Consider the following 24,155-nt stretch of genomic DNA (forward strand, 5'->3'; position numbering starts at 1 on the left):
ACACCGGCGGAGGAGAATGATTACAACAATACAAATGTTAACAAACCAAATTGTTTGCCACCGCTGCCCTAAATGAACAGTATTGCTGATTACTAAAATATAGTTTCTGTAATGGTTAATCCACCAGTATGTGCAAGCCAAGCTCTTTAATCAAAATGATATCTTTAATGCTAAAATAGAATTATTGTTGTTATCCATGAATTCTCAAATTTGCTGTTTTACAAAAAAGCAGAATAAAATAGTAAAGCACATTATTATTATTTTTTGCCAAGTTACAGTTATTTACTTGCACTCCTGAACAGAAACATTTGTTTTGTATGTTGCAAGAATGCAAGCTGTTATCAGGGCCAAAGGAGGTCATACAGAATATTAAGATTTTTGGTTAATATATGTGAATAAGGACTATTTAGTCGTTCCAGTTTGTTATTTGCCTAAGAGGAGCATCTGAAAAGGAGGAAGCTGCAGGGAAGAAGCTGCATCAGCACACCCTTCACAACAGCAAAACGTGGGAGCCCGATGTTGTACTTGACCTTAACTCCATCTTTTAAGAAATTCTCAATGCTGACGTCCGCGTACGATCCCGTTTTCTATTGTCCGAAGCATAGTCCCGAGTGAGAAATGTGTTATTTATGGAGGCTGGCTTTTATCGTCGCCCGACGGTTCACAGTCTTCTTGGAAACCTGTTGCACAGTAGTTGGTGTACGGTGCCCACATTTCAATGACGATATTGTCTCCACCAACTCCAGAGACAAAACATTTGCCTCTAGGTGCTAAATGCTGCAGTTCACCAGTTAGTTGCTAGCTTTGTCTGCTATTTGGTGCTAGGCAGGTAGCATACAACAGGTTTACCTACACGGCCCCGTGCAGCTGAGGGGGACTGCAGGGTTGATTCCGCGTGTTGCTCGACGTTTAGAATTGCCTACAGTGTTCAGACCACACATTGTTCAGATAAAAACTCAAACAGGATTGGACAAGACAATAAAAGTAAATACTGTATACCAATTTTAGAGAAACAATCTACCAAAATTGTTCAAATGGGGGACAATCATAGCTGTTATATGGAAAATCAGAAACAAAATTTTACCAGGTACCTAACATCCTTTAACCGACTTGTTTATACAGTCGATCCTCTTTATTTGTGTGTCTGTGTAAATGCACGCCACATTGTAAACCCATGACTTTTCAAGCATGTGTGTGTGCCATGAGTGTGTGTGTATATATAAGCTGCACTTGTGATAACATTCTCCCATTTGTCTTGGTGGAAATATTTATGGTAAGTCCTCATTTGACCATGCAGGTCAAACAGACAGGGTCCGGTGTTCTCTTCCCCTTTTTCCAGATGCCGTCAGCCTCCGGGGGGGGCAGAGGGGGGGCTTCCCATACAAGACGAAGTATTGTGACTGGCCTGCCCCTCCCGTCTCCCCTGCCTCAATATATGTGTGTGTTTATATCGAGACCTGATATCCATTTTCCATCACTCGCTCCTGTAGCTTGGAGGTATTTATTTTTGGTATGCAAGGAACAGTTTCAAGGGAGCTGCGATATGTAAATAGTTGTGATCCGTCGCAGGTGTGCCATCGCCCACAGAGAGGACACACGGTCTGACGATGTTTAAAGAGAAGAAGAAAAAGGGATCAGCCAGTTTGGCAGCGCCCAGGAGTAATTATGGACACTGATTCCCACAAAAGAAAAAACTTGAAGCATTGTATGAGATCAGGATTGTTAATTCAACTCAGGCTTTCTGATGTAAGTAATTGCCGTCATACAACACCAGAGTGATTGCGTTATGTATTAATTTGATCATCGTGTGACAGCAGGCCTAGTTTTGTCATATAGAGTTTGAGGAACTTTCTAAGGGCTTCGAAATGTTTTAAGGTGCTCTAAATAATATATTTTATATTGGATCAAATGACGATGTGGAATGTGAAAAATGTAGCTCTATGTTGCTTTTAGCCGTTTTTTGGCTTATTGTTGTGGTTTTCCGTCCCGCAACTTCACGCTCGTCAGCCCTGTTTCCAGCAAGCAGTTGTCTTTGAAAAAGCCGCGACTGAACACGTTGCACGCTGCTAGTCAAGCGCTAAACAGCAGACAAAGTTGGGAGCGAACACAGCTGAGCATCCAGCAGCTGAGAGGCAGTTATTTTCCCCTGGAGTGTGTGAAAACGAAAACAGAGCTAAAAGGGGGGGCGAACACTGGTGAGATGACTCCACATCAGTGTTCATTTTGCTCTGTGGATGCTCCATTGCTTGCTAGCACGTTCACCAGCCTTTGCAGAGGGAAAATATTATATTATTATATTATTTTTAGCTTATTTCGCTGCCCTCAAGTGGCCAAAGCATCTGTTAACATACGTAGCTTGAAGGTAAGTTATTAAAGGCACCCTGTGGAGTTCTTGTAAACAAATAAAGTTAGGTTTCCATTTAGCATTTCTCACCAAAACACATTCTGTGTATCCTACCAAACGTGTTGAATGCATTTCCTTCCGCACAAAAACATCTGCTCAGCCACGGTGCCAAGAAAAACAAGAAGAGGAAATCACAACCACACTCATTGATGATTCTTTACACCCGTTCAAGCCCCTTTCTGCGATCGAACATTTGGTTGGACCAATCCCTGCTGGTCGCAGAACAGCGTAGACAAGTGGCCCGGAGGGATGGATAGATCCCCCGGAAGGCAGTAGATAAATCAAGGAGTAAATCAAAGAGAGAAGCAAGAAGAGGACGGCGGAGGCGTCATAAGGCCAAAGAGGGAACAACGGAGCTGGGGAGCAGCGCTACGCCCCGCCTGCGGTTCAGGTGAGGACCAGGTGTGCATGTGGTCATTGATGGCTGGTGTATGTATCTCCCTCAGCATTCCTATGGGTGCACCTCTGGCGGATTCATGGGGGAAAGGGGGAGAGAAAAGGACCCAACAGTGCTGCCACACCACGGCAATAGAGGAACCGCAGACTGGGCGGCGCTCCCCAGGCTCCACGTGCCAATGTCGTTTCCCCAACATGTCAGCCAGCAGTGGAACAACCGCAGGTACGGAGGAGCTAGTGGTCGGGAACGTGGGGATCAAGCCAGCGATGCACACAGCAGGATGCGCTGTTGCAGAAGAGAAGGGCAGCCAGAGCTGGAGAGAGGAGGGAAACAAACAAGGTTGAACTGGTCATCCACGGCAGAAGAGAGAAGACCAGAGTACTACAACGCGACATACAGGCAGCGGCCGATTGAGTATCCCTTTGGGACAGCAGTACTGTTTGCAGTACTGTTTGTGGCATACTCTGGTACTGGCCGTTGTTTCTTGTCCCCCAGGTGTCTTCAGGCAGTCAGGGGGGCACCTTCGGTAGAGTGAGAGTCTGAGGACAAAGACGGCCTGGAACGGATGACCACCAAAGAAACTGAGTGTCTGAACTTTCCCCTCTTTTATTCAGACTTTTAGAGCTCCCTCCTGTGATTGAACTTTTAGATTTCCCCTTTGTTGTAGCTGGACTTTTAGATTTCCTTTAAAAGAACCTGTGTGCATTGTAAGCTAGAGACCTGGGGCCTCCTTTATAAAACAGCGCGTAGGATCCGCAGAGGCATCTCAAATAAAAGGGCGCAATCGGAATGGAAACGGAATGCCGTGAACAGTCTTGGCGAACTGTATTGCTGCTTATAGGCAGAGTGTGGGTTCTACTGGTGGCGGCCGGGGAGAACCCCAACCTTCACCGTTTGACCAAAGAATTGCAGCCATCACCGGGGAAACCCTTTTGTCTGGAGTGCCAGAGACAGAGGGGGACACAGCTGCAAGAGGGACAATTACAATGTGTATCACTTGTTCACGTAATGCAGTTGCTGGAGGAGCTTGTTCTTCATGTGGGTGATCCTGGGCCACAGCGTAAGCGGATGCACTAATCATCCGGCACACCTTTAAAAAGAATCAACTTTAGCTGTGTAGCACTTTTCAAGACAAAACAAAAAGGCAAACAAATAATGAAACAATTGAAGTAGTTTAAAAGTTTGAGCAAAAGGAGCTACATGTGAGAGTAAAATAAGAGTTCAGAGAACGGTCTTCGTATGAAGAAGTAGTGAATTTAGACCACAAACCCTATGAGAGCTAAGGCTCACCTGAATGAGCTCGACCATGCCCTTCGTTTCACCTTCTCTACGCTGCATTCTGCGTGTTTTTGCGAAGGGGTTGAGGAGCCATGTCGATAGAGGGTACCCACTACCACCCAGAAAAAGACGCACCAAGCATCCAACCCGTCGCGCGAGTCTTCTTCCTACACCACTACTGTGCCTCGCAATAAATGAGTCGTGGGCCGGGCCGGGCCATCGAGCCGCTACATTTGTCAGAATCACGTCAGCACTGCAAATGATTTGGACGTTTATGGAATGGTCACGCTTGCCATTAACAAAAGCAAAGTATTCCGTCTGTCAACAGAACACATCAGCTAATCACGGTGACACGTGGTGAGCTATAGGAGGAATAGGCTAGGCAGTAGGCTAAACCTTGATACTTTTAAAAGTGATTCAGCACCAAAAGACATTCTAGCTGTTACTCCACGCAGACTGTTTACTCGCACATCTACGACTTTCAAGTCCCAGAAAGTTCAAATTTATTGACAAAACGATGGCCGAAGAGCAAAACCTCCTATCTGAAAAATGCATTTTTTGTTTTCTTGCAGAATGCTATTTGTTAAGGATACCCAATACATAATACACTGTTTTGGGACTATATTACTATATTATGTGTTAACAATACCGACTGGGTATTAGTGCCTCGCAAAGTGAACACTTTTCCTGGATCATTTTGCAGATTTTGCGCTTTGGCCATCGAAATGCAGATGTCTTTATCACAATCAGAAATACTTTATTGATCCCTGGGGGGGAAATTATACAATTTTCAATTCAATAACTGACTGCACAGAAATACAAGCTCATGACAGGATCAATCAGTAGGTTCACCGTAGGATAGGACTACGACTCTAGTGTACTATAGCACATCTAGGCGTTTTGTGGAGGCTCGTCCCATTGGTATAGAAAGAAGAAGAAGGAGAGGCTGAGGAAGACGACACTGGATCACAGAAGCCTCAAAAAGCTCCAGCATGGGGCTGTACATATTACACATACTAGCGCAAATATTGTTGTGGCAGCATAAACATACACGGTGAGCAGTGGTGTGTGCACAAGAGAAATGGTATCACCTCCAGTCAGGCAATAGAGGTTTCTCTTCTTGTTTTGGACTCAAGCCATCTTTGAGTTGACTCAGAGGAGACTTTTCCAGTTCTGTGTCCAAACCGAGCCTATCCAGAACCGCTCTCACTCAAGTTGCTTTCATCAGAGGGAAGCATCTTGTTTTTGAAACGCTAACAATGCTCTCCTCTCTCGCGAGGGTTGTGGCCGTGGGCCGTGCCGAAGTCTCGCCCAGAAGTTTGGAGAGCAATGTCCATGTTGGACCTGGCCCGGAGCTGGTTCTAGATGTAGTTCGGGAGATGAAAGTCACGAAATGTCCCAGGGGCTTCCCTCTGACCCACGCAACTCATTCTTTCCTTAATGCTCTGATTAGACCTCAGTGCTGACTGAATGCCAGCTCGGTCCTCCCTCCAGGTCTATGCTTAGGAACCACAGCCAAGTCACTGGCAGTAAAATAAAACACGCTGTCTCTGTTGTTTCACGAACAACAAGAGCCCTCTGTTAATCTTGATTCTTATGTTTGTGGCTAGTTTTTTTCGTCAAGAGATTTTTCTTCAGGTCACTTGCTGATAATGATGTCTGATTGGAGGCCATTGTTTACGGTATGGCAAAATGATGTACTGTTTTACCTTTATTAAAGTATTGTGGTCATTTCTATGTATCTTCAATCTCTAATGATGGCACAATTACAACAAAGTCAATGTCTTTCCCCAACAGAAAAGGAACAATGACAGAATGATTACCTAAGTCTCTAACCATTACTCCATCTGCCTGGAATGTTACGTGTTAAAAACAAAAAATCATCACATTTCACTGTTATAAGAACTATCATGTAGAAAAATGCAGGTGAACTTTGTCCAACTTTCAACCAGGGACAAAAACATTTGTGGAGTTTCCTTCACAGTATTTTTTCCCCCCCTTTTCTCTAACTATATTGAAAGCAACCGATGATGGTGCTGAGTTGTAGAGAGGGGAGGCGGGGGGGGGGGGGGCAGAGAACCAGGCAGCAAAAGGGGGGGATGGTAGCGACTTGCTTTGGAGGAAATCTGGAACCTATAAACTTGGGCAACTTCTATGACAAGAAGCAAACGTCACAACGGTTCAGTTTGGTTGGCTGTACTACACACCTTTGTCTCCGCCTCGTCCCTTTGATCGGACCAATCGCTTAAGATTCGTTCTTCCTGTTTTCATAAGCTCAGCTGTCCAAAAAGAGTCCTCTGGACCAATCGGTGAGTCAGATGGGTGGGCAAGCTGAAAGTTTCATGGTTCCCTCCCTTTAAAAAGTCAGATTCAGGTTGCTGTTGTCTCACATGCAGCTACAGGAGCGGGACGTGAGGACAGTCTGGCTTGCCGACGCCGAGTTTCGCTCACAGAGACTGGGAAAGAGATCATTGGCAGATTTCCCACGTGTGGATGAAGAAGCAATATAAAACTAAAGTGCTAGTTACTCACCCATTTTGGCTTGGCGCGTTTGGATGTGACAAAGTGTAAAGCTGATAACTGCTGGAGGAGAAGAACAACACAGCAGAAGGCCTGGAGAAACACACAACGTAACAGGGGGAGTTCCAGAGGACGAACAGAGGAGAGGAAAAGAAGCGGAGGGGGAGTGGAGAGACTCACTTTGAAGGAAAAGAAGCAGCGCTACAGATATTCAGAGAAGGAGTGACGGGTAGGGAGTCATATAAAGGAGAGAAAAGAAAGAAGAAGAACGTGGCCGAGCATGAGAGAGGAGGAGCAGTCCACTGATGACCACCCTGAGGGAGGGGTGGTTTCCAGCGAGGAAAAAACGGGAAGACCACCTTCTAACGCCTGTCCTGTCGTCGTAGCGACGCCGGGAGTCACTGGGCGTAAACGGCAGACAGGCACACATCACGTTACCACAGTTACCCCCGCCACACTGACAGACGATGGCAAGGTGAAGCCAGGGGATGACATACAGATCTACACCCTGACTGGACCCAAAAGACTCAAGAGGAGCCCTCAACACCGACCGCCTTCCTCAGACCCGTCCCTTTCGCCCGTCCCCGGTCCTAGTCCCGGAGGTCTCTCAGCCCTCGAGGACCCACATGGCCAGCGGGTGATCGCCAACATCCGGGAGCGCCAGCGGACGCAGTCTTTGAACGAAGCCTTCGCCTCGTTGCGTAAGATAATCCCGACGCTCCCCTCGGACAAACTGAGCAAGATTCAGACCCTGAAGTTGGCGTCGCGCTACATTGACTTTCTGTACCAGGTTCTGCAGAGCGACGAGATGGACACGAAGCTGGCTGGATGCAACTACCTGGCCCACGAGAGACTGAGCTACGCCTTCTCTGTCTGGAGGATGGAGGGGGCCTGGTCGACCATGTCTGCTGGTCACTAGCCCGGCCTGAAAGCAAGATCCGTCCTTTGACTGTTGCCCTGAAATGTACGATGAATTCCTCATCACAGGGAAATACTCTTACTGACGCAGAGGGCCGAGGAGACGTCTGAACTGTGTCTGCTCACCGGTGGACTCTATTTAACACCTCAACTTAGATCATCTGTTTGCCTCGGTGGTGATGGAAAGACTATCTGACGCTTGGTGAAGAGGAGAGAAGAAGACATTCTGAGAGCATTTGGACAGAGCTGATCTTTAAGCCACTTCAAGAGAATTGAAGTTTTCATTGTCGTCAAGCCACATATCAGATGTAACTATGGATTCTTGTCATTCTGTTTTTGTTCTCTTGCCATAAGCAGCTATTACTGCTCATGCGTGCCAATGGTAGCGTTCAAGAGGTGTATCGCAACGGGGACATTGTGCTCACTGTATGATCCCTAGACATTTGTACATTTGCACTCTTTGTCTCCATAGATAACAATGGAGCACAGGACAGTTGAGAGACAGAAAAAAAAACAGCCAGACATCATTCAGCTTTCGTTCAAATCAACAACCCGATGGTTAATGTTGCCTCCGCATGACAGCTGGAGCCCTCTGACCTCTCGGCTTCTGGAGCTCGACCTTTGGTTTTCATCCTCATCGTCACCCTTGATTTGAACACCATAAATGCCATCAGTAACATCATCATGGTCACTATCATCATCATCATCATCATCATCATCATAGCTATGTATACTTTGAGCCACGTTTGAATTTCATTTTATTTCTGCCATTGGACCGAGTGTATAAAGTTTCGTGTTATGTATAAAGAGCAGCAACTGGAGAATGCAGAGGAGGGATTAGAGGAAAGTCAGAACTGGGAGGATAAAATTGGATGTTTCAAGAGACATTGGACCTTTGACTTTTCCGTACCCTTTCAACTCCTGTTTTTCCAAGACTCCCTGACCACCTCTGAACCAAAGCAACGGCAGAAAAAAGTATCCACGGGCAGCCGTGGTCCTGACTTAAGTTTCTCCTCTTTATGCTCAAACCAAGCCCCTTTGTTTCTTCCAGTGCCAAAAAAACTCTCCTCTTGACATTCTTTCCTCTCGTTCTGGCCCAAATTTGCTTGCGTTGCACGAAACCATGATGCAGCTACAGCGAGCTGACGAGGAGGCGTAATGAAAACAAACGGTCTCGAAAAAGCCATGAATCATGTGTGTCACCATCAAAGGGGAGGCTGATGTGGCTCCCTGCTGGGCTCCTATAAACCACTGGAAGTGATGGAGGAGGTGAGAGCTGATTTATACACACACACACACACACACATAGGTGTAGCCGTGCACATGCAAACGTGCACAAAAAAAGACCCCCCCCCCCCCCCCCTCCCATGCTTTGGGTTTGAAAAAGAACCGTTTTCTTTGAAAGTCAACATCCACAATTATCAAATTATGCAACAAAACAAAAAAGTAATTGTTTGTATTGTTATACACTTGATTTTGTGTCCAACATGAAAGACAAGTGATGCCAAGCAAGTGAACATCACCTGCAAGGTTAAGCTTTCATTTCATACAAACAATCAAACTCCAAAGAGACGGAGGGGGGGGGGGGGGGGGGGGGGCTGACATGCTGTTTGTTCTCAATACGTACCCATGAACCACTTCTTCCTCGCCAATATGCATGAAGCCCAGCAACCTATCATTAGGGCGTCCCAGGGAGGTAGCTAATGTTTCCAGCTCCTGCGAAAGACCTAAGAAGTCTTTCACTGAGCCCCGCGGTCAGCGCAGTGTGGTCTCAGAAGGCTAACCTTCGCTGACATGTCATGAAGACACTTGACATTTAAAGCGAATTGGGTTTTTCGTGGGGGGGGGGGGAAGAGAAAAGCATTTTTTTGTGTTTAAAATTAGAATGGCTGGCCTTGAGTGCATTTTTGAATTTTTGACAGTGTGGCAGCCACTTATTGGTTTCAGAGCCTCTCCTTGTAGTGATATGTGAAATAAATGCCAAATGCCGGCAACAGCAATAACCCAAAGTGCGTCTGCTAATATGTCAGTTCATAATTGCCAGTTCATCGTGTGGTATTGTACAATTGTTGTATCCTGACTTGCAATACTGATGCTAGGACGTCATGAATGTATTTCTCTGTTATTTCTTTTCCAATGATGAAATTAATCAAGACCGCTTGTGTTCGTATTCACGCTCAGTGCCCGATTGATGCCCGCGTTGTTTTGGAGCAGTTATCTGGAATCGATGATAATAACGTACCCTCTGCAAACTCAGTAACACGTCTGCCTTTTTGTCTTTCCAGCTGCTGAATAAAGGGATTGCCGTGATCCTCCCCGCTCATCTCTGCTCCATGCAGCCGTTTCTGTCAATAATCCAATCGTGTGGACTTTGCTGCAAAAGCTTTTGGATAAAAGGACTATTTAAGAATATCAAAAATGCATCTTGATCGGGACGCAGACTGACATGGGGCGAAAGAGAGGACATTTCGCTGGACCAACTAAACCAGAGCCGTCATTTGTTGAGAGTAAATTGATAATGCAGGTCTCGAGTTGGAGCCGAATTTGTGCCCAGTTTTATCGTTTTATACTGTTCTTCCCCAGATGTAACTCTAAGGAAATAGAGCAAGTTAAAGGCTGCAGTCTGGGACAGCGATTAGTGTTTACAGACAAGAGAGGGGGGGCTTTGTTTTAGGTGCATTTACTTGAAGTATATACAGTTGTGGTGCTGTGCAAATGAGTGACACTGATACATATGACTGATTACAAACCCAATCACGAGCGGAGACATCCCTGGAGAGTTAGACGCAGTGATACATACGGCACGTGTGTCATTATTTGTCCGAAGAATAAAACTTGTCCTCGAGCTCTTCACGAGATTCTTGTTGTTTTGGCAAAACCGGATGATGAACGGTGCAGAGATTTATGCTGGCGCCACACCCTCTTTGTCTGCCGTCTCTCTTGTTAAACTGTCCCTCTTGTTTTCCCTTCCTTCCACCTTCCCCTCGCTCTTTTTCTTTTAACCCATTTGCGCCCGCAAGTGAAATTTTGATTTTCAAATATGGTCAAACCGCTGGAAAAGTGAGTTTTTCTTATCGTGCCGTATTTAGTCTTTGGGCACACGGGACTCCTGTTTGTCCTAACATGTAGGGATCTTTACTATTTTCAGTACACACGTGCGAGGGACTCTTAATCTACATGTTCCAAATGAAAAATTATTAGTCATACAGCAGGTGAAAACATCCATTTGTTTCAATGCATTTTCAGGACGTAGGTCTATATGCTTCTATTAAACCTCAGATCTTAACTACTGACTCTCAAATGCCTATAGGAACCTCTCTCTCTCTCGCTCTCTTAATAAAAATGTAGGGATTTTTACTGTTTTCAGTACACACATGCGAGGGACTCCTATCTATATATTATATAAATATAATAAGAAGCTGCACAGAACTATTAACAGGCAAGGCTTTACTTCTAACTTTACTCATAGCTCTTTTCCAGCACGGAGGCAACTCAAAGTGCTTTACGTGGGCAAACGAAGGAAAGCAATAAAAAACAGAATATAATCAGTTAAGATAGAATAAAAAATAATAAGATGAAAAGTTTCATTTAATATGAAGTGGGATATTTGAGGCAGGAGGCCTCAGATCTTAACTACTGATTCTCAGATACATATAGGAACCTCTCTCTCTCTCACACACACACACGTACGATGAAGAGAAACTTGCATAAACCAATATGAAGTAGCTCTTGTTATGTCTGGCTTGTGTGTTTTATTAACTGATCTTAACATTGTAACCTCCTGATCTGCTGGCTCCTCACGACTCGGGGTCAGAGGACGGATGGAGAGGGAATGGCTCACAAGGAAAAAACTACAATGTACAGCAGGTTAAGTCCAACCAGAGGATGTGGATGTGGCCGAAATTGTCGCCTGACGGTGAGAGTGGAGTGGAGTGGAGAGGATGTGGTGATGAGGAATTTGGGACAATTGACAAATCATCAGGCTTGATACTGTTGCTGACCTGACAACTGCAAAACTATTGGTTCATGCAAGTTTCTCTTTATCGTGTATTTTGAGGGTTCAGACTTGGTTTTAAGATTCAGGTTATAATTAGGTTTAAGTTAGGCACGTAGTTGTGATAGTTAAGGTAAGGGGCTAGGGAATGCATTGTGCCTTCACTGACATAATTTCCACCTGCTGTGTGACTGATAATAGTTCTGTGCAACTTTTATTTATGTGGAATTCATAGATAGGAGTCCCTCACATGTGTGTACTGAAAATAATAAAAAAATCCTTACATTTTCATTGCTTATTTAAGGGCATTTTCTACCATTTTAGGAGCAAACAGGAGCCCAAACATGTGCCCAAAGACTAATTATAGTATGACAAATTAGTATCAGTCTAAGGTAGAGTCTCAGAGATTCTAACTTTACAATGATTTGAACTGACGCTCTTCCCTTCCCGCACCAGTGCATGTTTTTGCAAAACACTGGACTTCTGCTTAGGGTGCTTAAGTTGGGGCGGAGTTATAATGGAAATGACACCGTGTCACCAAGTTGTACAAATGAGAAAGGTAAAGGTGTTAAATTGTCCCAGTGCTGATGTTGTATGAAAAGACATCAAGGACGCGTGACGCCGTCGCTTATCATGGCTGCCGTTCACATAATACAAGAAATAAAATATGTATGAACAATATGCACGCATGCTGCATTAAGATGGGTTTTGGGGGGTTTTTTTGGCCATAAACAGCAGCTAGCTAATAAACAACACCGTTTGTGATAATCAGCCTTTCAAGCTCAATATTGAAATGATTCACTGGACTCACTTAAATATCTGTCAAACCCATCTGGTAATATTCTCATTATAGCTACTGCTATTTTTCAACAATTGTACTCGATTTGATCATATAACCTTTTTAGAAACATGGGGCAAAACAAATAATAATAATAATTTCCTTTCCTCCATTAAGCTTTTCTTTTTATGCAATGGATAATTCACAAGGACAAAGAGTAGACGAGTGAAGGTACTGTGAAGATTGTCACTGTTATATCAATTTATGCGCAAGTTATCTGCAACCACCACTTTTATATCATGAGGAACACAAGAAAATGGACTTATACTGGAAATTATTCTTTTAATCAAGAGGAAGAGACAAAAATAACAGTACAAAATAGACAATCTTTCTATACATACATGGTAGGAAATGTGAAGGGAAACAACACATTAACAGGTAAATAATAAAGAATAGAATGAAACAAAGATTTCAATGTCATGTTTATAGATACAGAGTGACTGTAAGTCCAGTTAGTTAAAAGTTTACCAATACACATACTACTGAATGCATCAAGGCACATGTGTGACATGTGTATTTTGGTCTTGGAGTTTCTATTTACAGTGTCTTTCTTTAAGAAGAAGGTACAAATGACATCGGTAACAAAGGGAATTAAGAGCTGAGGCAATACTGGCCTCTAAATGAGACAACGACAAAAAAACAGCCACTTGGAATATAATACAGGAGAGGTCATTTACAGTATTTGACAGACACACACACACACACTAACACTTGCAAATGCATTAACAAAACACATGACAGAAGTCTACACTCTCTCTCTCTCTCTCACACACACACACGCTCATTGACACATCGGACAACATTTACTTCATAGACACCACGTGCACCTGCTGGGCACGCTGCTTAAGAGAGACACAGCATATTGTTTAAATGCCGTCACTTGCTGTTAAGAATACTACGAACAACACTAAAAGAATGACACTTTTCAGTTGCACCAATTTAGGGAAAGCCAGTCCTCCGTCTTCTTCATAATCCCTACTGGTACGGAGCGGTAGTGCAACCGGCGGTGGGACCTCTGCGATGGCAAAATAGCTCAACGTTTGGTTTCTACTGTCTCAGAGAACCGTGCTTTTTTTTTTGGCCACAAATTTAGTCCAATTGAATGATTTAGACTCACTTATCTGCTGTATTGTTCATCACAAGGTCAGACCTAGCGCGCGTTAAAACCCGACTTAAACAAGTTTTTCGTTTTTGCTGCACAGTAACCTCCAAACTGAGAAATGCGATCTTGTTATTTTTGCTCCTGGAATGCAGAGCCCTTGCATACCCCGTACGGCGGGGCCAGTCAGAAAGTTCTTCGAATTGAGTGATCAGCATGACCTCTGCTGCAGACATCACGCAGACGATAAACCGACATGTTCAGCATTGTCGAGGCTGATGCCAAAAGGAGAGCTGCTGCTAAGCACAGTCGCGGGGAAGAGCCTCACATGGGCGGGAAAAAAAAAAAAAGAGTTCACTTCCAAACTAAACGCAATGCAGGAGTTTCCTTAATTAGACCGTGAGAAAGCCTGGAACTCCAAAACTGACAGAAACTGAACTTTTTGAACACAGGTCACTGTAGTCATCATCAAAACAAACAGTATACAAACATCTGCATATATGATGTTCAACTTAAATCCACAGGTTCAGAAAGATGTCTTTTAAAAGTAGAGTCACTGTGAGAGCAGTATCCATACTGGTCCCTTGTGTTGCTTCGCACAGCCCCCTTTGCAGGCTGTTTTAAGGCAGTTTTCTTTGGGTGATGTCCATTAAGTGCATTAACATTATTGCTACTATAGAACAATACAATGGTCCTCAGTGGTGCCACGGTGGAATGAACACTTCTTTAATCTCAAATATAAACAATAATATACAGTATTCAATACTAGTGGTACATCAATAGTTCATCATTGCTCTGTACGTGTGTGTGTGTGTGTGTGTGTGTGTATGTGTGTGTGTATATGTGTACGTGTGTGCATTTAAGACACCGAACAGCAGTGGAAAAGAATCCTGCTCTGAAAATCTTCGCCTACTTTTCAGGTTAACTTCATTGAGAAATTCAACTCTACAGTATCTCGGCCAATGCACGTCCTCGGAGCGAGTCGGAGACTTCATAAGACATCTCAGATGAAGAGTGGGAAAAATATAGCAAAACACAATTTCATCCAAATCGTCAAAAAAAAAAAAAAAAAAAAGAACTATTAAATAACCTACAGAGAGGAGTTTGTTTTTTTTGTTTGTTTTTTTTTCCCAGAGCTTTGGAATTTCTTATGGTTCACATTATGGAATGAACAGTGCAATAAAACAACAAGGACATCTGCCCTTTCTTTGTTTGTACGAAACCACAGTTGTCCATTTCGTGTCTTCATTTTCTCTCACGAGTTCTTTGTTGTCTTCTTCTAGTGGTTAAACTGCATGTAATGACATCATTAAAACAGACAATCTCCGTGTCTTTTTTTTCCTCCCCCCCCCCCATATTCCTTCTTTACGATGTGGCCACTTCTTTGTATTGATATTTTTGCATCTTATCCATCAGATGGATGCGTATGTGCTTTCACCTGATGTCATAGGTTGATTCCGTGTCAGCCATTTTGCATCCCATTTGGTCTGCGTTGGGAAGCAAAGTGGCGGAAGAGAGAGGACTTCATACTGCAAAGTCTCCTCCCTCTGAAACCTGATGTTGGTCCTTCCGTTAAGGCAAAGTTAAGGCAACGAAACAGCTGCTGGTACATAGTGCTTCAAGAAGAATCAGAGGTGGGACTCTGCATCTGAATTCTGTCTGTTCCCATCAGGTTTGTGGTCACTGGACCTCTGAACACACACAATCCGGTGAAAAGTCTATCCAAATCGTCCTGTATTGCTCTTTGGTGAGGTTTCAGAAGGCTTCCCAGCTGCAGGTGGTGCTGCTGGCTCCAGCTGAGTCGTTGCCAGCATTGAGGTGCTCATCCTGCAGGTCTGTAGAGGTTCAGCATTGTGTGTGTTGGTGGATGTGCATGTGTGTGAATAAGGCAGATGGGTGGGGCTCAGTGGTATTACAAGCACGTCCCCGTCGTGGTCATGTGACAGCGCAGGAGATCCCATGATCCCAGGTGGGGCCCGATTCCTGAAAGTGAGTTCTGTGAGGTGATTGGTCGGATTCTTCTACATGGAGTCACTGTCATGCTCCATTGGCTCGTCGGGGAGGCTGGAGGAAAGGATGAAAAACAGACGTGAATGGAGAGCTGGGGGAGTTAATTGCCAACATGAAGCGTGAAAGTGGGATTTTTGTCTCTGCTTGGTTGCATGACCATGTGTGTGTGTGTGTGTGTGTGTGTGTGTGTGTGTGTGTGTGTGTGTGAGAATGTGTGCGCTGTACCTCTTGTTGGAAAGGACTCCCACAGAGAGTGAGGCCAAAGCATTGACAGCATCTGCTTCCTCACAGTCGCTTCTCTGAGCAGCCAGGTAGGACAGACCCACTGACCCACTGTACGCCTTTAGACTTTGCCAGTACTGACCTGCAACAGACACACACACACACACACACACACACACACACACACACACACACACACACACACACACACACACACATACAGGTTACTGGTGTTAACATGCAAACACCAAAGTGGCCACATGTGTTGATTACGATAGTAAGAAGAGGGAAGGACGAAGACTCAGGGGACTTTCACAGGGTGAAATAAAGGAACAAAGGTCAAAACAACAAGAAAATAAATAAATAAAAATGACTAAAGTGTTGCTCACTTTGTATCTGTATGACAGTCTGCAGGGAGCGGACTGCGATAGCGCTGGGCTTCTGGAGCAGGACTTCTTCTGGCAGAGGGTCCTACATGACAGAGAGGCAGCCATGAAGACACTCAAATGACCTTCGGTTTGGCATCTTTTCAGTGGCTACATGCTTGGTCAAGAAGTGACTGAAGAGATGTGGTACAACAAGGAAAAAAGGATTCCATTACCCAGCATGCCTTACCTGTATGCCCAGCAGTGCACTGACGCAGGCTTCAGATGCATCACAGATAGCTGTGAGGTCGTGACCTCCCTCAAGGGCCAAAACCAGACGACCACCTGCTAGAGACATCAGCTGGCGGGTCAGGAAGCTGAAACCTGTGGTAGACAAATGCACACACGCAAATGTTAACGAGAAGGATGGGCCATGCACAAGCCAATCACAATAAAGCTTGGCAGGTAAGCTGCAATCACGGGACCACTTACTGTAAGACTTACCAAAACGAGTGTTGCTATAATTTCCAATATTCTATGAAAATAAACGTATATTTTTACCTTGTAGATCCTCCCACATCAACACACCACCTACTAATTACTATAATTATGGTTACATCAGTGATGCAGCGAGGTACAACTCCTGCTCTTTGGTCCCTGCTCGACAGGAGCTGTAATAATCTATTAATATCTCAAAATACCCACAGGACCATAAAGTAAAGCTCTTATTGGCATCCCTGGCTAAAAATGAGACCTTGAGGTAAGGACCGGAGGACAGACTGCGCAGCCTGTGGTGGAGAACCGTGCTTACATTTGGCAGAGACCTTGTATCCTCCCAGAGGAGCGGGGTTGCCCTCGGCGGCGTCAAACCCGGCCGACACGAGAACGACGTCCGGAGAGAACTCCTGGGCAATGGGCATCACCACGGACCTGTAGGGACGCGAACACACTGTAACTGCAGGGCACTGGGGAGAGGCGTCTGCGTTGTTGCAGTTCCCTACTGGTTGCCAACAGAAGCTGATACAGTCACACAGCACATTACACAACACTCTTTCAAGGATAACACCTGTGCGAAATTTGAATTTGAATTTTTACCACTCGTGCCAATGAAAAGTCCGCTGTGTTTTGCCATGTGGTGTCTGTCCTACTGCAGGTTTGTGTGATCTCTTGGGCTATAACATGCGCCCATTGTTTCAGAATAACACATTAAAGAGGTCCGAAGCACCCTGCTGCATAGACAGACATAATACAACGATTAAAATGACGTGTATGCTGTCGTGTCCTTTTTTTCATGTGCGCATTTGAGCCTTACGTATATAGTTCAACTCAAAGAATAGAAGGAGAGGGAACTGGGCTTTTTTACTTTCAAGTCACGTAAAAAGCAACAGTAGAAGAACAGAGTATGGTCATTTACTCACAGGAAGGGAGAGTTCCTACCCACGTCTCAATGATAACTCACGAAATCAACACTATGACAAGGTTTCTGCCCGTCCACACTTCAGCTTCGAAAGTGCGCAAACTCTGCAGTCAACACTTGTCAACTTAGAGCAACTGTCAAAAGTACTGTTGCTGTACTGACATCACCACTGAGGAAGGTTGTTTTTGACGTTTAATCACTCACAAAGTTTAATCACTGCAGAGGAAAGAGGAGGTACACACATCAAAAGAGTCCCAGCCAGTTGTGGCCCACGTCTCAGCTGAATCAAAAGGTTAGCGAGTCGCTGATACTTTAACATAGATTTGTTTCATCAGTTTGCTCGTGACGCCTGTCCCCGATTCAGTAAAATGTGGCAGCTTTCAAATCAAACTGGGCATTTCCGAACTGGGCAGTCTCACGGGAATCAAACAAATATTTATGATCAAATCTAAACAAAGCCATTAAAATGACAAGTGAAACCCGAGGTTTGGCTGGTCCCAGGCTCGAACGGAGCGGACAAAGGACTTTTGTTTCTCCGTTAGGTAAACTGCGCAGCCTCAAGACAGACGCGTCTGCTTGACAAAGTCATATTGTTTTGTCAGCTCTTATAGCTGCTTTGTGCTGCTTGTGGACTTCAAACAGATGAATATTTCCTTAATGCTATTGTTGTTAGGCGGAGAGCGCTGCTGTCCCGGGGCGGAGAGAGGCTCGACTCTGCGGCTCGATGCTGTCGGCGGAGTTCAAAGACGGAGTGTGTGAGTCTGTTTCCCATTAGAGGCTTGTCACTCTCCTCACGTCATTGACAACACAGAGAAAAGAGGAAAAACAGTCCATCTGGGATCCATTTACCTTCATTATTCTGCCTGGGGACTTGGGAGACCTCCCTCCCTCCCCTTCATACACACATACATATTAAAGCGCACACACACACATATCCAAACACATACTGCTGTCATGACTGCATGCAGATGGACAACATGAGCTCATGGACACAAATGAGGACACAGAGAGATAAAACACACAAACACATTCCAGCATGAGCACATACATGTGTATTTGCACAACAATACACAACACAAAGACACAACGCATGCAGCAGCAACAACAACACATGCAGCGGGTCAGTTTTGATCCATGAGCACGCAGCAGACCTAAACTTTATCACAGTCATGTGCATATGAAACAAGAGCATATGCACACTCTTCACTCATACCCCCCGAATACACACACACACACACACCTAACCGCAAAACCCCACCCCACCTCCCCTGCAGACCCATTAAAGCTGCCACGCTCCCCCCAGAGAGAGTAACTACAGACAAACTAATGGAAAGATGGAGGGAAGGAGCGAGGGCGGAGGAGAGGAAGGGGGGGGGCGCTTATTAAAGATCAATCAAGGGAGGAGAGGAAGAGGGAGAAGGTAATGGAAAAGAAGGGGGGTGAGAGTGAAGGATAAGGTGAAAATGCAACAAAGCTCCCCCTTCTGAAGTTGAAGCATTCACTAACTTAGAACCCATAGAAAGTATCCATTCTATTAAACGGCCTAAACACACCTTTTCCTTTTTTTCCCCCCCCTCACAGACCATTTAACATTTACAAACCTTATGAATTACAAAGGGGGTGCATGGTGTGTAAGTGGTGGGTGGGAGGTGGGGGCCTTTTAGATTTTGAGTCCGTGAAAGGAAAAATGCTCTTTTTTTTTATGGTGTTAAGGCAAAGCGCCTCCCCATTAAGGCCTACAAAAAGATTATGTGGACCTACAGGCTAATCATAATAATCATGAGCAACTCCCACAAGAAATGTCCTTTCCAAACAGCTCAAAATATTACAGCTACCCCTTCTCATTAAATGCAGTGAATACTTAATCTGCACCTTTGCTCTTGACATGCTTATGAATTGACAACAACATGTATTAAAGTAAGACTCGATGACAAAGGAAGACCTGTTTGTTTTTGAATGTCAAATTGACACATAAATGTAACTCTGGTTCCATGTGTGACTTCTCTTTGTCTTCATGGAGCTTGGACTGGGTTGACGACCGTTCCTCCTGGTGGCCTAAAATGCACGCTTGACCATGTAATCGCAATGTCCTCCATTCATGTCTACCTTTGTTGCATGACAGAGTTTCTATAGCATTCAGTTCAAGTTTCACCTGGAACCTGTGACCAACTCACATCACATCTTAGAATGGGTATTGTTTTCTATAACTGAGCAGACAATTAACTGAAACGTTTTGATGTGGAGAACTCTCCCCATCTGGGGCTCCGGGCAGATTGGAACAAACAGAGACTTATTTAGAACTTCTATTAGGTCCAGATCTAAATGCGAGGCCATACGATTGGCATTATGTAATGAAAATTATACTTTGAATCGGTTCTCTTGTTCCCAGTGAACTTGAGGTGACACGTCGCTCCTGACTTTCCCTCAATCTGATGACTTTGGAGACTGGTTCAACTGAATTTTGCCATAGAACAAAATAAATATGTTCTGTATTTTATCTTGATATCAGGAAGGTGCAAAAGCTCACTCGTTGAGTACTTGGGAGAACGTTGAGAACACAGAAACTCCACAACGTCCAACGCTTTAGGGAGGTCTCTCCCCATGAAAACAAAAGACTGAAGCCAGCATTACCTTTTTCACTGTGCTCACAACGTTTTTCTGTTCAGTTCTGATGTTAAGGAACAAACAGGGAGGGACACGTTTAAATTTAAATGATGAGCAGATGGATCTGCAAACATCAAATGTTTCACAAATCAAAGCTGCATTAAATGCTTCTCTTCAGACTCTAGAGGGGATGCCATTATAAAAAAAAGATGATATCTAAATCCAGTATCCGGTTGAAAAACTTTGTTACAATATACATATAGGACCTTCTGGCCGTTTGTCTCCACCGGCCAGCTGAGTACATGACATTTTCTCTTGTACGCCAAATGCTTTGACTAACCCTTGCCTAGTTGTAATCCAATCCACCCGTGCTCAGCTTGCAAGTATATTTCAAGAGGGTTGACAAAATTGGACATGTCACTGCCGTGGAGGTGAACTGTTCCCCCTCAAAGACACTGGGTGCACAACCCCCCTGCCTTGAATTATCCTCATAGGAAAATCTGTCTTTCTGTCGCTCTGCCCCGCAGAAAGGTCAGAGGTCTCAGGGCCATGCTACAAAAAGGCAGTCCTGGAGCTGGCGAGGAATCAGTGTTTTGCTCAAGAACACTTCAGAAGGAAGGACAGGCCCCTTTAGTATCAGGGTCTGTACCTGTTGATATCTAAATCTAAATCCCCTCAAATGAGCAGTATTCTGTTTGATAAGTGTATTACTGGAGGTAATGATAGTAACGTCATTTCATTAGTCTTAGGATCATGGCCCACCCACCTGATGGGTGTATGTGTGTGGGTGCACGTTTGAACTTGTGTGTTTGTGCTCAAGTACTGTATATAAACATATGCATGCTTATGTGTATGTTTCCCCCCTTATGTCTGCCACTTTGCCACTGTGCCGCTGTTCCAGTAACCATGCGGTTGCCACAGTTTCCTTGGGGTTGGATGCACCAGACAACCAAAAAGCCCACACGACTGAACCTTTATTGGTGCCAAACACCCACCAGTGACAATTATCCAACCCACAAGCAGGAAGTAACGGTTTGCAATCTGTCAAACACAAGACCTAGAAACCATTTACTGTAAAGCATCTGAAGTTATTGGAAACAGGGAGCGCCAGACACATGCTCTCCAAATGACGAGGATTATTAATTACGCAAGAAGTACGTCAGAGGCAACGTTAAGCTGATCAGAGGCTCAGCTTAAGTGTCTTTGTTGTGGCTCAGTGTAAAGGAAATGAGAGTAATAGCCTGATTACAGCTCCACTGAATATCCTTATCCGGATCAATAAAAACTGGAACACAGGTGGTGGCAAAACTACTTGGACAGTGACCCAGCTCAGACTTCCATGTCTGTTGCCTCATCTACTAGATTTCACGTCCAAGGCACGAATTAAAGATGGAAACATAAAGTCCCTGCTTTGGGCTAACTTCGAGAGGATGCTGAGACACTTTCTCTACACTTGGAATATTTTTTGAGAGGAAAAATGCAGTAACATTATATATAACATATAAACATTTGCAGGATGCCATATATGATAAAATAAAAATAAAAAAGTAAAATAAAATAATAAACCATGATATAGCCATTTTAGACTTTCTGTTGTGTATCACAGACACAACCCAGAAGATATCCAGGTTTCCAGGAGTCTGAGAACCAGAAGTGTACAATAGTCTGGAAAGTGTCTCTATAATTCTGTCAAACATGGGAGCACCATAACATACAGTACAAATTAAAGAGAAAAACATCGGAATAAGTGAGTGGAGACACACAATAAATGCAGATGCTAAAAGAAACAAGGGGTCACTGAATGATTTATATGAAAATTATGTGAATCATTTGCTGTATCCTCCACTGTAACTCAGATCTCAGCCCAACTGGACACCTATGGGAGATTTCTGAGCAACATGGGACCGTGTTCATCCCTGCTGTATAGACCCATAGAGGCTTGGAATTCATGTCAGGAAGCATTGAAGCAGTTTTGAACAACTCAGACACTTAATGTGGACTGTCCTTTCATATGTCATCCATGCAGTGTTTAAACAGAGAAGTAGTTGGTTCTACCTGAATGCAGCGAGGTACTCAGCATCTCCCATGGGTGGGTCCAGTCCTCCTGTCCACGCCACATTCACGTTGAATCCTTCACCTGCTCCAGAACCAACCTAAACCAGAAAAAAAAAAAAAAGTGCTGCATTTGCATTCTGTAAGAAAAATACAGTTTGTATTTGCGATCTGTTACAATGTGCCCTGGACGTCACCCACCTCAGCTGGAGACCCGCTGCCAGGGAAGAAGTTTCCGTCGTCATAGCGATGAAGCGAGATGTAGAGAACGCTGGGGTCGCTGTAGAACACTTCCTGGGTGCCGTTACCATGGTGAACATCCTAGCAACAGGATGAAGTACGACATGTTTACATTGCAACATAGCAACACCACAGGAGATAAATGCGCTATTGAGTATCACAGACATGCTTCAAGCACATATGATATAATAGTAAAACCGCCAGCATGAGGCCAGAGTTAACGAGCCGTCTTACCCAGTCAACAATGAGGATCTTGCTGACGCTGAGCTTGTGTTGGAGCTGCTTGGCGGCTATGGCCACGGAATTGAAGTAACAGAAACCCCTGATAGACACATACGGACAGGACGAAACTGAAGTTTAAAGACAGTTCTGAAGAAAGTTAAGACTTTAACTGAAAAGAAAAAATACGGAAGGTCCCTCTTAGCTCTAATTTCTTTCACTCAATTGTAGAATGAGTGACGTGCAGCCATGGGAATATTGGAAAGGCTCTGTGACACTGAATTTCGCGTTTTGGCGGTGTGTAGTGTCAAAAATTCAAGTTTATTTTCATCTTGCACGCGCCTCTTCTTGATGACTTTTGTGTATGTCAAAAATGTAACAAGGGAAATAGTAAAGTAGCTGTATACGATTGTGCTAAAGATAAATGAGAAGAAGATGAGTAGTCCAAGAAAAAAAACAGAAAAACAACAAAAAAAACCCCCACAAAAAAGTATTAATCTTCCTTATTTTGTCCCTTTCTCTTCTCTATATCACTTCATAAATATCCTCCAGAGAGAAGCTGCTGACAGTGCATGTGGTCAGGCTGAGCATGTGACTGACACACACACACACCAAACACACTTACATTGGATTGGAGGGGTCTGCGTGATGCCCTGGCGGTCTGACCACAGCAAAGCCGTTCTGTGCAGAAGAAAAAGCCATTAATCAGTGTTTTCAGGGCTTTTATAATGTACAGGAATATGTTCTGGCACACATACATGAAGAAACCTCTTCCTTGGCGGTACAACCCCAGTGGCAAAATTCAAAACCTAACTAAGAAGCAACTAATGGTCACGTCAGGTTTGTTCACATCAGAGCTGCTTGTATTTGTAGCAGTAAAGTAGGTTTCCATTATGATCACATTCTTCAATTATATACTAGAAAATCCCTGCAATTTATATGGTTTTCAAACTACCTATTTTGACTTTAAACCCAGTATAAGTATCTTCTAGCCACACGATACAAGTTCTTTGTTATTGTGGATTGAAGATTTTTTCACCATACTTTTTTAATAGTGGAAGGTAAGTGATGAACAGAGTTATGACAAGACAAGAGGGCAAAACAATGACAAAAACCAAAAAGGAAAGAAATATAGATAAGTAATTAACAGGAAATTTAAAATTTCACATTTAGATTTTACGCACGTGAGTAGGTGTGTGTGTGCGTGTATAAGGATATAGGGAGAAGAGAGAATGACAAAGATCAAAAAATAGTTCAAATGCATGAGTGGGATTGTAAACTGCCAATGTAAAGACAATGGAGGCTATTCAAGATACTTATTACAGGCCTACTATATATATATACATTAGTATATATAGTAGGCCTTTTCATTCCCTACAATATGTACAGCTCAGAAACGGCTTGACTGAAGCGGAGTGGTTGTCCTGCGGTTGTAGTGTCCTGTTGTGGTTGTGTACTGCCACTGCTCAGAATAGACTGAGCCTTAGGGTGCTGTTTATTGTTTTCCATTCGCCTGCCTGCCTTGTTTTGTGCAACCTTTTTTTGTTTGTTTGTGTTTTAGGGTAAAACTATCTAAAC

General features: G+C 44.1%; 2 protein-coding genes across 2 annotated transcripts in view; one reads left to right on the forward strand and one right to left on the reverse strand.

Moving 5' to 3' along the window:
* The first annotated feature begins 6,879 nt into the window (after nt 1-6,879).
* On the forward strand, nt 6,880-7,518 carry LOC139289153 (twist-related protein 2-like). The gene has a single exon (XM_070910679.1). The coding sequence runs from the start codon at nt 6,880-6,882 to the stop codon at nt 7,516-7,518; it is 639 nt and encodes a 212-aa protein (XP_070766780.1).
* A 7,605-nt stretch (nt 7,519-15,123) lies between these two features.
* LOC139288783 (histone deacetylase 7-like) overlaps nt 15,124-24,155 on the reverse strand; it is a 48,760-nt gene continuing 39,728 nt past the window's right edge. Inside the window, 9 exon segments of the mRNA XM_070910190.1 lie at nt 15,124-15,512; nt 15,684-15,822; nt 16,070-16,151; nt 16,296-16,429; nt 16,857-16,975; nt 22,122-22,219; nt 22,320-22,439; nt 22,593-22,680; nt 23,203-23,258. Coding sequence (XP_070766291.1) covers nt 15,470-15,512; nt 15,684-15,822; nt 16,070-16,151; nt 16,296-16,429; nt 16,857-16,975; nt 22,122-22,219; nt 22,320-22,439; nt 22,593-22,680; nt 23,203-23,258 — 879 coding nt within the window. The 3' untranslated portion in view covers nt 15,124-15,469.

This window comes from Enoplosus armatus, chromosome 8 (assembly GCF_043641665.1).
Source record: "Enoplosus armatus isolate fEnoArm2 chromosome 8, fEnoArm2.hap1, whole genome shotgun sequence".
Classification (NCBI taxonomy): Eukaryota; Metazoa; Chordata; class Actinopteri; order Centrarchiformes; family Enoplosidae; genus Enoplosus; species Enoplosus armatus.

Bases quoted from the DNA above. Each gene is read 5' to 3' on its own strand.
- LOC139289153 (XM_070910679.1), top strand. From the start codon at position 6,880: ATGAGAGAGGAGGAGCAGTCCACTGATGACCACCCTGAGGGAGGGGTG.